At 37.0% G+C, this 16,390-nt stretch overlaps 1 protein-coding gene across 1 annotated transcript in view; it reads left to right on the top strand.

Moving 5' to 3' along the window:
• Positions 1-1,003: 1,003 nt before the first annotated feature.
• Positions 1,004-16,390, top strand: part of sin3ab (SIN3 transcription regulator family member Ab) — a 45,082-nt gene continuing 29,695 nt past the window's right edge. Inside the window, exons 1-10 of the mRNA XM_049470943.1 lie at positions 1,004-1,222; positions 4,469-4,679; positions 5,621-5,800; positions 6,933-7,039; positions 8,420-8,708; positions 11,610-11,861; positions 13,857-14,009; positions 14,567-14,722; positions 14,919-15,005; positions 15,857-15,975. Of these exons, the coding sequence (XP_049326900.1) occupies positions 4,500-4,679; positions 5,621-5,800; positions 6,933-7,039; positions 8,420-8,708; positions 11,610-11,861; positions 13,857-14,009; positions 14,567-14,722; positions 14,919-15,005; positions 15,857-15,975 (1,523 nt within the window). The 5' untranslated portion in view covers positions 1,004-1,222; positions 4,469-4,499. The remainder of the gene's footprint in view (positions 1,223-4,468; positions 4,680-5,620; positions 5,801-6,932; positions 7,040-8,419; positions 8,709-11,609; positions 11,862-13,856; positions 14,010-14,566; positions 14,723-14,918; positions 15,006-15,856; positions 15,976-16,390) is intronic.

A 16,390-nucleotide genomic window follows, 5' to 3' on the forward strand; every position in this document is an offset into this window, starting at 1 on the left:
CTGGTATTTTCACTTAGCTTGTCTGAAAGTGATATTTCCTCATTTTACTTCTGTTTGTCCAGTTTTATTACTTTAAGTAGCCTGAGAGTTACTTTTTCTACAGTAAACAGGTGTTAGGCAGTAAATACACTAGCAATTATGCTACTGTGAGCTGATTGGTTGGTGATGTTGAAGTTATAGACAGAGGACTTAGTTTAAAAGCTTTATAACTTAAGTTAAACAGAGGTGTCAAGTAATGAAGTTCTTCAAGGGAACTCAAGCCAAATGTCCCAACTTAGCTTCTTTACTATATTTAACTTGAACTATAATAGATATAATTCTTTTCAATGGGCAAATATGCATCTGAAATATGAAACAGCCTAGTGCATCCCAAACTATATTATCAACATTAACATTTAAATATTTTAACATTATAGTCATTATGGCTTTTAGAATGGCTTTTTTTAAATATGTTTTGGGGAGAGGGGGTAGTGCACTATAGCTTTTGTTCTTAATGGCATTTTTACACTTTCCCCTGAGTAAGAAGCTTGATTTAACACTTCAACTTAACTACAATTAATATATTAGTATTATCTTATAATTATGACTAAACATCTTGTAATTATAACTTGGTATTTAATAATTATGTTTACTTACCATCTCATGATGATCACTTAGCATTTCATAGTTATGACTTAGCAAATCATAATAATGACCTAGCATCTCCTAATTTTAATTTAGTTGAGGACCCTTATTGTTTTTTCAAGTTGCGGAAATGGGCTTCCGTTGAAAATGTATTTCAAAATGAATTAAAAAAAATAAATATTTTATAAATATTTAATATTATAAACATTGCGACTAAATTATTAATTCTTAACTTCTTCAAGCTAAACTTAAGCTAAAGAAATACGATATTTTTGCCCCTATCCACCAATAACATTATTAACTCCACCCACACGACCAATCGGATTGCGCGGTGGGCGTGCCGGTCCGCCCCTTCCCCACCGTGGACACACCTCCCACTGAAGAGCCGCTCCGGGCTTGTTTTCCGATGGTAGCCGATTAGCGGGTTAGCATGTAACTGGAGCTCTGCGCTTTTGGACTGAATGCTGTTCTGATCCGGAGATCCGAGGTTTTAGCGCTGCTGAGGGTTCGAGAGCGGTACCGGTACCGGGGCGGACGGTACTGGAGAGATTCGGCGGGGAGAGGAGAGTTCGTGTCGGGTCGGGTCGGACTGAGCGAGGTGAGTTTCCTGGGGGTTAATTTACTAGCCTATCTTAGCATAGTTCAGGTTAGCTTAGCATAGGTTAACATAGCTAGCGTACATGCAATAGCTTACACAGCTTGGCTTAGCATAGGCTATCTTATCTTAGCATAGCATGCTAACGTGGCTTGTGAAAACAACATCCAGCTATCTTAGATTAGCATAGCATAGCTGCTCTACATTAATCAATAACTAATAACTATATCTAAAAGGAATTTGTCGGTTTTTTTTGTGGAAATTGGCGGGAAAATATGCGATTATAATATTTAAGATGAAGATTAACAGACAGGTTAGCTAGCTAACTTGTTTAAAAAGCAGGTAAGCTAGCTAACTAGCTAGCTAAGCTAACTAATGCCTATATTCCTAATAGCTGCTGCTACTTTAAAGCACATTTTGACCCCCAAAAATTTGCAACTTTCATAAATCATAGTTTTCGAACGCCAGCTAAAGATATCGTGTTTAATTTCAGAGCAAATTCAGACTGTTAGCGAACTAGAACATTAACTCAAGCTAAGCTAAATCGCTTTTGTCTAGCTAAATAACATAACATAGGTTATCTAAGCTAAGCTAGCTGAGAGTTTTCTCTAGCGAGTAACGCTAACTTACCTACCCAACATCATGCATTTAACGCCGTTTTTAGACAGATAGCTCAGCTAACTAACTTAAGTTCCAGCATTCCGCAACCATAAAACACAGAAACCTATCATACTTACTGGATTAAGAGCTTTATGAAGCTCGCAGACTCCGAGAAATATAGGTTAGCTCGCTAAATATGACATATGCACTAGTTCATGTAACTGGGAGGCAGTTACAGCTCTTCAGACACTTCAGTTTCTGAATCAGTTTCTCTGATTTTACTATTTATAGGTTTATGTTTGAGTAAAATGAACATTGTTGTTTTATTCTATAAACTACAGACAACATTTCTCCCAAATTCCAAATAAAAATATTCTCATTTAGAGCATTTATTTACAGAAAATGAGAAATGGCTGAAATAACAAAAAAGATGCAGAGCTTTCAGACCTCAAATAATGCAAAGAAAACAAGTTCATATACATAAAGTTTTAAGAGTTCAGAAATCAATATTTGGTGGAATAACCCTGATGGTTTTTAATCACAGTTTTAATTTCATGCATCTTGGCATCATGTTCTCCTCCACCAGTCTTACACACTGCTTTTGGATAACTTTATGCTGCTTTACTCCTGGTGCTTTTAAAAATTCAAGCAGTTCAGTTTGGTGGTTTGATGGTTTGTGATCATCCATCTTCCTCTTGATTATATTCCAGAGGTTTTACATTTGGTAAAATCAAATAATCGCATCATTTTTAAAAGGTCTCATTTTTTTACAGAGCTGTGTATTATGCTAACTATACACTAGACGACTTCAAAAAGACAAAAGTGAAAAGTCTTTTAATAGACTAAAGTCTGACACCCTCTCACATCTAAAGACAAGCCACAGACCTTTTAGTCACAAACTAATATTTTGCAAAGACTGTGGATCTTGCAGGGTCACGATTTGCAAGTAGATTCTTTCTCATTCATGCCCTTATGAAAAACTTGTATATTTAAGTATAATAATAATAGTGTGCTTGAACTATATGCAGAATAATTAAAGTATGCTTTTTCCAAATATACATATATTTTCACCTGCTTAATCTGTATTTCAGTGTATTAAAAAACACTTTATTTGACTGTGCTAATTTTGTACTGATGATGTACTTTAAAAAAAAAAAATCTGTGCTATATGCTATAAAAATATATATATATGGAACACCTTACTCTCGCTCTACCACACTCTGCCTCACTCTATAACACTCTGCCTAGCTCTGCCTCGCTCTACCTCCAGCCTTGTTGTGTCACATGAGCACAGTCTGAGCTCTCGATTTTACTGAATGTGTGTAATGCAGTTTGAGTTTACTGCTGTTCTCAATGTTCTTACAACACTTTTGATGTGTTTATTGTTGTACTGTATCGTACAGCCCTACGCTGTGCTTTATTCTGCTGGTTTGGCCGTTATGTGGCTCCCTGTCTCTTTCCCAGGCACTGTACTCTCTCTCTTTCTGGAGGTCAAGCTGTGGGTAAACTGTCTTACTGCTTACAGAAGTTTTAAAAGTCTTTCTGCACGTTCTGACCGGTTCCCCCGACTATAAATTGATTCTGAGCAAACTGACTGTGAAATATTAACACTGTGTGATGTTTAATGGTTGTATGTGAAATTGTAGGTCTATAGGAGAGGGTAGGGTGGCTGGTAATAGGAGTAATAGGGGTTGACATTTGCTGTTGTCTTAATAGCAGCGTAAAGACCTTGTATCTCAATTTTTGGTGTTTTTTAACTTTGAACTTAATATCATAGAGTCAATCAGTTGTTTTTTTACATTGTGTCGAAATTTCATTATGAATGGAACAATTAAATTCTACGTCACTATCTTGTTCTGCCTCGCTCTACCTCCAGTCTTGTTATAATAGGGCTGGGAATGCATTTTTAGTTCACTTTTATTGCTGCGCTTTTTAACCCATTTTATCTCACTATATCTTGCTTTACCTCCCTGTATTTCGATCTAACTCCTTTTTCCTCACTGTATCTTATTCTACCTCACTTTGTCTCATTCTTCCTCAGTGTATCTCACTCTGACCAGTTCTACCTCACTGTATCTCACTTTGCCTCATTCTTCCTCACTGTATCTCACTCTACATCACTCTGACCCATTGTACCTCTATCTGTATCTCGTTCTGCCTCACTGTCTCACTCTACCTCACTGTGTCTCATTCTACCTCATTTGTTCTCACTGTGTCTCACTCTACCTCCATGTAATCTCACTCTGCCTCATTCTTCCTGACAGTATCTCACTCTACCTCATTCTACCTCTACCTTACACACCTATTCTGTCTCACTGTATCTCGCTGTACCTCACTGTATCTCACTTTGACTCATTCTTCCTCACTGTATCTCACTCTACCTCACTGTATCTCCGTTTGCCTCATTCTTCTTCACTGTATCTCACTCTACCTCACTCTGACCTATTCTACCTCACTGTATCTCACTTTGATCCATTCTACCTTACTGTATCTCACTGTACCTCCAGCCTTGTTATAACAGCTGTAAATACAATGTTTGTTTGCTGTTATTCACTGCTCTTGTGTTATTCGTTAAAAGTGCAATAATACAATAAGTACTATTCATCTTAAAGTTGTATCATATATATCCCTCTGCTTTATTGTTTTAAGGTTCCGTTCCCTCGTGGAGTATGAGTACATAATGAAGCGGCGTTTGGAGGATCAGGATACAGCGTTCGGGTCTCAGCGGCGGCTCCCCGGGGGTACGGAAGGCTTTCAGCACCGTGTCCTTACCGCCGCATCTGCAGTCTTTGAGGCTGCCTCCGAAAACATGCAGCCCTCGGCTGGAGTTCAGTACTCTCAGGTCCCTCAGACCTATCAGGTACGAGATGGGTTCTGTCTGCAGACGGTCCTAAATGCATGATGCTCAGGAATTTAGAATGATTGTTTTCTGTTCATTTGTAAAAAGAACTGTCTTGAAGCTGTATAGATTCTACTAGAGCAGAAAATGAAAACTCAAAATAATGTGCTCTGGTGAAGCATGAGGTGCACTGAGATGAAATCTTTGGGCTGAAGCAGATTTTCATGTATTTTCCTACGTTTTTATACACAATTGAATAAATAAATTAAATAGCCTAAATGTGTTTAGTCTTTTTACTAAGAAAAAAACAATAACAAAACTACACAATTACTTTTTATTATGAATTTACTTTAGCAGTGCTATTCTAACTATAAATTTACCTCAGTAGTGCTTTTCTTATCAGAGGTGTCTAACGTACCTCCATTCATTACTCTCTAGGTAGAATACAGTATAGATACTAGGGTTTAATAAAATACTTAAAAAACTACTCAAGATTTTTACTCTTTACGCAAAACTGTAAAAGTACTGGTTTTAAAACTACTTAAAAGTATAAAAGTAAAAGTAATTTAAGGTGAAAAAATAAAGCCATTAAAGACAAAAGTGTAGGCCACGCCCACAGAGTCTTATATTGCACATGTAAGGAGAAGAAAGTTTAGATAATTGTGTGAAAATGTAAAAACAGTTACTCCTGTAAAGTTTAGATAACCTACATTTCTACTTAAGTAACATAATTAGGTATTTTACTGTTTTTTTTTATTATATTCACTGCATCCCTTAACAAAGAGTGTATCCTAAAGCTGTACAGGTAATTAATTACCTGCAAAGCACATAAAAAGTTAACCCAATATTGATTCGTTGATGATTAAAGTGCTCAGTTCAGCAGATCTAATACTCTGAATGCTAGGAGTTAAATGGGTTAAGAATTGCCTCCTCTTTTTTTGTCCTCTACTGTCTCCAATCAGGTGCCCGTGGCTCAGAGCTCTGGAGGACACGGTCACACCAGCAGTCCTGCGGTGCACAGTGGCACTCATCACCACAACCCTGTGGTCCAGCCCCCAGGAGCTCCTGTAGGCCAGGCCCATGCCCACGCTTCTCCTGCCTCTGCCCCCACAGCAGGCCAGCAGCAGTTCCAGAGGCTGAAGGTAGGACTGCCTGTAGAGCCAAGCAGAATAATGATATTAAACTGTATTGTATAGAGAGCAATTCTGTTCTTATTTAATTGCATGATGTCCAGCATAACAAAAATGTAAGAAAAATCAGTGTACTATACATCAAATTACATTTGAGTAGCAGTTTCTGATAATCTGTTTATTTAATATCAGTATATAATATTTTTTCCCATATCGCCCACATCCGACGCCTTTCCTCCTGGTATCGTATTTTTCACACTATAAGGCGCACCAGATTGTAAGGCATATTACGCGACACTAGAAAGGAACAGGGGTCTCAACGCTTCAAGTCAAACGAGTGCAGGATGTTAATCTACAAAGATGTTTTTTTTTTTTAAACTGTTTATTGTGAGGGTGAGGTAAGCTTTTTATTATTGCTTATTTACAGTAAGCTTAGATTTCCCGATTTCAACTAAGACTGGAGCATTAGCATTAGCGGCTAACCACTAATGCTGCATAACTGCCACCCAATCTACACTGCTACACTGAGGGCAATATTAGCTAGCGGTTTGTCTTGTTTTAACACAGTAAACACACAGACTACAGTCCAATATACTCACCTCTAAAAGGTGAAAGAGCTAGTGCTTAATGATGTGGTTAGCGGCTAATGCTAATACTGTTCCAGCAGTGCTAGCCAGGGTAAGCAGCAGGCTACAGTCTGATATACTCACCTCTGAAAGGTGAAAGATTTAGCACTTAGCGTGGTTATTGGGACATGCTAATGCTGTTCCAGCAGTGCTAGCCCAAGTTAGCTGCAAACTACAGTTTGATATATTCGCCTCTGAAAGGTGACAGAGCTAGCGCTTAGCGCTGTGGTTAGCGGCTAATGCTAATACTGCTCCAGCCTTAGTGCTGGAGAAACTTCACTGAAACTCCTGTATAACGCTGTACTTCAGTGTTCAGAGAGGCTTTACTGCTCCTTAATACCTGACTGATAGAATTCATACATAAGGAGTGCCGATGATTTGGGGGGAAATTAAAGGATTTTAAGTGCATCTTATAGTCCAAAAATATGGTAGTTTACAAAGAACAGAGTATAATACTAAACCACTATGAGATGTTTCTAGTCTGCGAATTTTACACTGTTCTGTTTGTTTGCCGACAGGTTGAAGATGCCTTGTCCTACCTGGATCAAGTAAAGCTCCAGTTTGGAAATCAGCCTCATGTGTACAATGATTTCCTGGATATTATGAAAGAGTTTAAGTCTCAGAGGTAAGCCTGAGCTTTTATATCATAAAGATTCATAAAGATGGATTTTAAAGTCTGAAAAGAATAAATGCAAAATAAAATATCACTGATGAGAATTACTTAGTGGTAAAATAGTCAATTGCAGTGGAGTTTGTTCATCTCTGTTCTATTCCTCTGACAAAAGCTATTTTTCATTGGATATTTTGTTCCAAGGATAATTGTGATGTATTAGTAAGTTATTGTGATAAAAAAAGCCTTTGATATTGTTATATCAGTGGCGTAGTGTCTGTAATATTATAAAGTACAATAATGCAGGAACACCGCTTTTAAGAGCTAAGACAATTCAGACAATGGAATTGGAAAAACATAATAATTTTTAAATATTCTAATAATATAACATAAATAAAATGTATTTAATGCTGTTGATGTTGATTTAATCATCTTGAAGATAAACATAATGAGCAATATTGGGGTAATTAAGATATAATTGGAATTATGTCCAATTATTGCAATAGCTGTCAATAATGTTGTTGATGCAACAGAAATGTCAAAAATGTAACTTTTCTTTTACCTATGGGATAATTTTGTACAAAAATAAATGATAAAAAATTGTAAGACTAATCAAAAAACATTGCAGCATCTGTGAAAAAGAATTGTACCTAAAAACACTGAAAGTATATATTTAATTTATTATAAGATTTCTGAAAGTACATTAACTTCAGTGTTTTTTTTATTTTATCTTAAAAAGGTTTTCTTATGGAAAAACATATGGAATTATTTAATAAACAAAAAAAAGTTAAACAAACCAGAATGTGTTTTATATTTTAGATTCTTCAAAGTATCTTCTCTTGTTTAGATGATCAGTTTTGAACATCTCTGCTGGATTTTCTCAGTCAGTTTTATGAGGTAGAGTCACCTGGAATTCAGGCTTTCAGTTAACAGCTGTGCTGAACTCATCAAGAGTTAATTACGTGAATTTCTTGTCTCTTAATAAAGTGTTTGAGAGCATCAGTTAAAGTAAAGTAGTGAAGAGGTAGAGTTGCAGGTATACAGTGAATATTTGAGTTAATCTGAAAAGAAGAATTTCAAGAACTTTAAAAGGATCTTTAAGTGCAGTCACTGCAAAGACCATTAAAATCATTATAATGGTGAAACTGGCACTCATCAGGACTGCCCCAGTAAAGGAAGAGCAAGAGTTCCCTCTGTCGATTCTTTATGTGTTTCTTCATAGTCTGAATCACTTCACTAATCATTTATATTTGAGTAAATGTAAGCTCACACTTGTTTCTGTTTCTGTTCTGTTCAGTTGGTGTGCAGTTTTTTCCTGTTGTAGTTTCTGTAGTTTTTACGGTTGTCTCTAAAGCTTCCTGCTCGTTAAACAGCACCTGTTCCTGTGTGTTTCAGCATCGACACTCCAGGTGTGATTAACAGGGTCTCGCAGCTGTTTAAGGGTCACCCCGACCTCATCATGGGCTTCAACACCTTCCTGCCGCCGGGCTACAAGATCGAAGTCCAGACCAACGACCTGGTGAACGTGACGACCCCCGGCCAGATCCACCACATTACTCCACACGGGATCTCAGTGCAGAATATTCCCATCACCCCCCAGCACCAGAACCAGCCCCCAGCCCCCACCAGCACCACCGCACCGCTCACCGTCCCCAGCCAGCCCACACCTGCCAAGATCAGCAAGGTATGATCAGATAGGAGCATCTTATTTACTGCATATCGCCGCTGACCAATCAAAATCAAGTATCTCCATTTTTGTAGTCTTTAAAAAGTCTTAAAATGTCTTAAATAAAAAAAAAAATCAGGGTAATTAAGGTCTTAAATTGTCTTAAATTTACTGTAAACTTGCTGTAGGTATTACATTTTCAGATGGTGTGGTTAATGCTGGTGGAAAGTACACATGCTAACTTTAGCCATGAGTTAACGATGCTAACGTTATTGGAAAGAAAACTACTAAGGTTGACAGAGAGCTAGCTAATGTTAGCGGTGAGCTGGCTAATATGCTAAAATTAGCAGCGAGTTATCTAGCTAAATTACTGAGGAGAGAACTAAGGTTAGTAGAGAGCTAGCTAACATAATAACATTAGCTGAGAGCTAGCTAACATTAGCGGTAAGCTAGCTATTATACTAACATTAGCAGCGAGCTATCTAGCTATCTAGAGAATTAAGGTTAGTGGAGAGCTAGCTAACAGTAACATTAGAGATGAGCTAGCTAGCATGCTAACATTAGCAGCGAGTTATCTAGCTACATTACTGGGCAGAGAACTAAGGTAAGTGGAGAGCTAACTAACAAACTAACATTAGCAATGAGCTAGCTACCATGCTAACATAATAACATTAGCGCTGAGTTAGCTATGTTACCGTGGAGAGCTAGCTACCATACTAACATTAGCAGCGAGCTATCTAGCTACATTACTGGAGAGAGAACTAAGGTTAGTGAAGAGCTAGCTAACATTAGCGGTGAGCTAGCTGACATAATAACATTAGCAGAGGGCTAGCTAATGTTAGCGGTGAGCTAGCTAACATACTAACATTAGCAGCGAGTTTTGCTACATTACTGAAGAGAGAACTAAGGTTAGGGGAGAGCTAGCTAGCATAGTAACATTAGCGATGAGCTAGCTAACATGCTAACATAGTAAATTAGCAGCGAGTTAGCTATGTTACCAGGGAGAGAACTAAGGTTAGCTACAGTAAATAAATAATTTTCTACCAAATAAAATATGACTACCTATTTGGGTCTTAAATAATATTTATTGCGATTTTATAAAGCATTAAATTTGACTTTTAAAATGGTGCAAGGGCCCTGTTACTACATAATTTGACTGTTTCTTACACTGTGACAAAATTTCTTAATAAACAGACGAATAGAAATACTTCAAAATGACCTGAAATAAACTCATTTACATTGACGTCCATTGAAAGTTTAGAAGATATTTTTTTTCTCCTGTCGTGTTGTTTTGGAGATACTTGTTTCTTCTTGTACTTCATTAGACAGCAACGATTTTCATTGAGTTTAGTAGGCCTGCAGCTAATGACTATTTTAGTAGGCGACTAATCTAAAGATTATTTTTTCGGTTAGCTAACATAGTAACATTAGCGATAAGCTAGCTAACATGATAACATAATTACATTAGCATAATTACATTTACTTTTATATTTATCGTGGCTGCCCAAAAGCCTTAATTACAACCTATTTAAAATGAAAATGTACAGTGTTGTACGGTGTCTGCCGCTGCATTTACAAGCACGTGCCCAGCCATGTGAAGGCTATGCGGTTACGTCGTGTTTACTCCTGCCCACTCTCGCGCTTCTCAGGAAGCAGCAGCCTGTCACTCACACAGACACAGAGACAGCGCTGTGTATCTACTTCTTGTGTCAAGAATTAGAACATTGCGTTTTTGATGTAATTGCATCACACTTTGCAATAACAATGCTTAAACAATATATATTGTGCATCCCTGACCCAAACTGTTCAGTTTATCTGAGTCTGGCTGATCCTTCAGCTGGGTTTTGTCTGTTGGCCCTACTTTAAAATGATGCATCACAGCTTGTGGCTGAATCTGCTGTGGTTGTGGAGATGAGGGCCGGTGTATCTCTGGGAGGATGTGAGTAAGAGTTGTGCTTCTCGTCTGTGACACCTTCTGTCATCGTTATACATTGCAGCCGTTTTCAGTGTCTGCTTGTCTTGTCCTGGTGGCTGTTTTTTTATTGTTGAAGTGTTGAGGAAGTAAAGTGCTGCCTCAGTGAAATGCAGGAGGTCTGGAGATTTACTTTTTGGGCAGTTTTGTGTCCTGAAAAACGTTGTTATTGGTTTTGCAGTAGGTTTGGTGCCAATGTCCTGCTGCACAGTGGGGTACGTTTTTTAAGCTAGTCATTAAAACACTTTTTATTTGCTTTCATAATCTAGCAAGCGGAAAAGTAACTAACTGGGTTAAGTAAAGCTAAGTAAACAAAACTGTAATAAATAAAAACTCCCTTTTAAAGTTAAAATATATATTTTTTAATTCAGTGTTTTGTCATATCACCACATCGCACAAATACCATAAAATACTGCTGTGCTATGTCTGTGGCTTAAAATGGTTATAAAATGACAATAATATTGTTTATTGCAGTTATTTCTCAAGCAATATATTGAAAATCCTGGAAAAGTCATTAAATTTGGAAATAGGTATTTACAGGCCTGGATAAGTTTTGGAAAAATAAAAATACCCATGAAGTTCTGGAAAATGCATGGAAATTTTAGTTTATCGATGTAGAAATTGTGTTTTGAGCTAATAAATACATCAGCTCAGAGTAAATACAGTAATTTAGCCCCAAACAATGGAGCTCTATGGATACAAATTTATGATTTAAAGATTGTCTGTCAACATTTTTATCAGATTCATTTTAGACCTACTATAAGTAGTTTTAATTTTAGTTAGTTTTAGTTGATTTTAAGTTTTGTTGTCCATGTCTGCACTGATGACAATTTGCCTGGAAGGCATGGAAAAGTAATGGAAGTGTATTGGTTAAAATGTGTTATATATTGATATTTTCTGACACTCTTACTTAGTGCTAAATAAATGCCTTTTTATATTTCCTGCAGCCAATCCAGTCTCCTGCCCTGACCCCGACCAGCCAACCCAATCCATCCATCCCGTCCTACGCCTCGCCCCGCTCCCCCTCGGTCCAGTCCCACACCCCGGTGAGCAGCACCCCCGCCAGCGCCCCCCCACTGCAGAACAACCAGCCTGTGGAGTTCAACCACGCCATCAACTACGTCAACAAGATCAAGAACCGCTTTCAGGGCCAGCCAGACATTTACAAAGCCTTCCTGGAGATTCTACACACGTACCAGGTGAGACCCAGCGCTGAGGAACCGCTCTGAGAGCAGAGCTTTATTTATGGTAGAGTTTAGATCGGGCCCAAAAAACTGGCCCAAGTCCGCCCCGCCCCAGGAGTAGCTCCAATTTAAACCCCACATCTTTTAGTAAGTAGAGCAATAAAACTGAGCTAATACATTTCGGGCTGTTCGAATGAGCGATATCTGAATTATGTAAATTAAGATTGCGGAAGCATAGAGTACCTGTTAGTTAGACAGTCAGTTAGTTAGGTAGACAATTAGTTAGACAGTTAGTTAGACAGTTAGAAAGTTAGTTACACAGTTAGTTAGACAGTTAGTTAGACAGTTAGTTAGGTAGACAATTAGTTAGACAATTAGTTAGACAGTTAGTTAGACAGTTAGAAAGTTAGTTACACAGTTAGTTAGACAGTTAGTTAGGTAGACAATTAGTTAGACAGTTAGTTAGACAGTTAGAAAGTTAGTTGCACAGTTAGTTACACAGTTAGTTAGACAGTTAATTAGACAGTTAGTTAGGTAGACAATTAGTTAGACAGTTAGTTAGACAGTTAGAAAGTTAGTTAGACAGTTAGTTAGACAGTTAGGTAGTTAGACAGTTAGTTAGACAGTTAGGTAGTTAGACAATTAGTTAGACAGTTAGTTAGACAGTTAAACAGTTAGATAGTTAGACAGTTTGTTAGACAGTTTGTTAGACAGTTATTAGTTAGTTAGTTAGACAGTTAGTAAGAACTACACAGTTAGTTAGACAGTTAGTTAGACAGTTAGTTAGACAGTTAGTTAGACAGTTAGTTAGACAGTTAGTTAGACAGTTAGTTAGACAGTTATTTAGATAGTTAAACAGTTAGTTAGACAGTTAGTTAGACAGTTAGTTAGACAGTTTGTTAGACAGTTTGTTAGACAGTCAGTTAGACAGTTAGACAGTTAGTTAGGCAGTTAGACAGTTAGTTAGACAGTTAGTTAGACAGTTAGTTAGACAGTTAGGTAGTTAGACAGTTAGTTAGACAGTTAGTTAGACAGTTAGTTAGACAGTTAGACAGTTTGTTAGACAGTTTGTTAGACAGTTAGTTAGACAGTTATTAGTTAGTTAGTTAGACAGTTAGTAAGAGCTAGACAGTTAGTTAGACAGTTAGTTAGACAGACAGACAGACAGACAGAGCACAGTGAGAAATATAAGACTCTAAAGTAAAATATTCTAAACTGAGATTTAAAGCTAAAAGAAAGTAAAAGTATGGCGCCGGAAGAAGATATAATGTTTATTAAGATCTCCAAAAGATTAAAGCATGAACAGTGCAAACAATGATCACAGACTTAAACAGCGGTAAATTAGGCTACAAGAATGATGTCTGAATGACTTTCCCGTAATCTAATATAATTTAATATGGTTTAAGAATAATAATAAAATACTGTCTAAACTAACTTTTTTTATATTGAGCTTATAGCTTATAACTGCAAAAACACACAAAAAATGCATGTATGCACAATCATTAAACCCAAATAGGCCAACAAAAATAACAATATTTATAGTTACTTTTTTTTTTACTTTAATATAAACCATAATATAACTATGTTTAAGAATATAAAACACTTTCTGAACAAACTAATTCTTTTTTAAACATATTTCAAACATATATATCCTTAGTGCTAAAGCCCAAAAGCAGCAATATGCACTAAACACACAGCACTGCAGGTCACGTGCGTAATGCGGCGAAGTGGAGGAGCTCACGTGTACAGTGCACAGGCCAGAGCTGCGTGGTTTATAACATTCTAACTTGTGCAACTTCTTTAAAAAAACATAGTTACATGATTTGTTACTTTACTATATTGTGATTATCAAGCCATAGCTTTATATAAAATAAATAATACCATTCAAAAGTAGACGTCTACCTCACAGACCATTTTCTTGAGAATCTAAAGTCTGATTTATGTGGGGTATCCAAACACGTGGCCTCTTTGATGGTTTGGTGTAATTGAGAGTATTGTTGTTTTGTGCAGAAGGAGCAGCGTAATGCTAAGGAAGCCGGAGGAAACTACACCCCGGCTCTCACCGAGCAGGAGGTTTATGCTCAGGTAGCGCGACTCTTTAAGAACCAGGAGGACCTGCTGTCTGAGTTCGGACAGTTCCTGCCAGACGCCAACAGTTCTGTGGTGAGTTAGAGGGGTTTTCCTTTTGAAAAGCATTTAGGTGTTTCTGAGGCTGGTAACTTCGATGAACTTATCCTGTGTACGGTCCTGATGAGAGCCAGTTCCATCATTATAATGTTTTTGCAATCTTTGCAATGACTATACTTGAGGATATTTTTCAAAGTTGAAAGTTTTTCTTTAAGTATTTTTTCTTTACTTAGTTTAGTAGTTCTTGCCATAATATCTTTTTTTTCCACTTTAAATCTAATAAGACATGTACCGGTCAAACTCAGGCAGCTTTACTTAATTTTTACAAGGTTTCTAATCTAAAGATGTTTACAAAACTCATGTGACATTTAAAAGCATGTTTAAAAAAGCAAGTCCACCAATTCCTTTGATTTTCACCTAAGAAAGTCTTTGTTTTAAAAGAAATGGTTATAGACTGCATGTTCAAAAAATTTATATTTATGACACAAATTTCACTTCTCTTACTTCTCTTCCTGGAAACAGAAATGGCACCCATTCGGTGGAATGGCCCAAATATGTAAGTTTATGTATTAATGCTCGTTCTTTCTGCACAGTTGCTGAGTAAAGCGACGGCTGAAAAGGCCGAGGCTGTGCGGATGGACCCCGGCAGCATGCTGAAGAGACCTCAGCTCAACAACAAGCAGAGGTTCAACCAGAACGGCTGCCCAATCCGCAGACACTCTGGACCCGGGTCCACTCCACCTGTGAAGGTAACAGACTAAAGCCCAATCCCATTTCACCACTGAGCCCTACCTCTCTGTTTACTGTGTACAGGTCTAGAGGTAGGTTGTTCTGATTCTTGTTAGGCTGGATGGGTAGGGGTTAAGGAAAGTGTTGGACTTTAATAATGATGCTTACTTCCAACATAATACAAACACGTCCTGTTTTATTCTTATTAATGAACAGAAGAAGCCGAAGTTTTTGGGGAAGGAGCATCCTGCAGCGGAGGGCAGCAAGTTTGGAATTGGCACAGAGTCTTTGTTTTTTGAAAAGGTGAGGTCTTTTTCTTGTTTTAAATTAAAACTGGCCATTTGTGCATCTTTAAGGCTGTTGAGTCAGTGCGTTATCTATGGCGTAACCTGTGCGAGCGCTCTATGCAGCTGCCAGCGTTTATACTCGTGCATTGGTGCATTCACATCTCTGCATCACTCTGCAGTTTAAATCATTGTACGTTACAGATTGTTTTAATAATTTGTTTATTTTATCACACATTCTCTGGTTTTATTTATTTTCTTTTTTATAATTGATTTATTTTAATATATTCTAGCTACATCCTTTTGTAGTCTTATTTTATTTAATTTTATTTTATTTTATGTACACAAAGGGGAATCAGATTCTGACAGGGAGCCAATATAATATTAATACTATATTTTATGTTATTTTTGCGAAACCAAGTGAACAATACTCTTGGCGATATGACAAAACATTGCATTAAAAAATATGTATTTCAAGAATACACTAAATATTGTTTTATTTGTATCAGAAGTCAATGATCCAGAATGATCAGTCATGATACCGCTAATAATAATGCACTCCAAATATCTCCATATATCCAGGATTAAAGTAAAATAAATGATACTGGACAGATATAATCTGTCTCTAGTAGATATATAATGGGAAAATAATGAGAACAGTGTGAATTTTTCTTTTGATAGAAACAGTATAATAGTAGTACCCTGATGTGATATTAATTAGGGGTGGGTGATAAGGCTCCATATTTCAGTGTATAATATTATTCACCATATTCAAACATGTTGGCGATATTATTGCGTACGATACGATACGATACGGCACACCTCTAGTTCATATGAATAAACAGGTAAACATATCGTTGTTCTCTCCAGGTGAGAAAAGCGCTGCGGAGCGCCGAGGCCTACGACAACTTCCTGCGCTGTTTAGTGATCTTCAATCAGGAAGTTATCTCTAAAGCTGAGCTGGTGCAGCTGGTGCTGCCGTTCCTGGGGTGAGTCAGAAGAGCTGTTTATTAGTGTCAGTTTCACACAGTTTAACTACTAATACTATTCACCACATATTTATTAACCCTATTAATTTAATTATAGCGCTACCTTGTGGACAAATAGCAGTAGCAGTAACTTATAGTTGAAGGGGTTGCGAGTTTTGGAGAGTTTAAAACGTCTAGGTTTAAATAAAAATATATAAATGCATCACAAACGAAAACAATACATCACAATGTAGATTTTTTTCAGTTTCGCCTCTATACATTATACGTATCTGAGCATTTTATATAATAAATATCAGAAATACTGCTAAAAACTCACAAATACTACTCAACTGTGTCTGAATCTGCTTTCTTTATATTTATCTTTTAATAAACATGACATTTAATGGTGTAAATATTAATACATTTGATTTTTACC

This window comes from Astyanax mexicanus, chromosome 23 (assembly GCF_023375975.1).
Source record: "Astyanax mexicanus isolate ESR-SI-001 chromosome 23, AstMex3_surface, whole genome shotgun sequence".
In the NCBI taxonomy this organism is placed as follows: Eukaryota; Metazoa; Chordata; class Actinopteri; order Characiformes; family Acestrorhamphidae; genus Astyanax; species Astyanax mexicanus.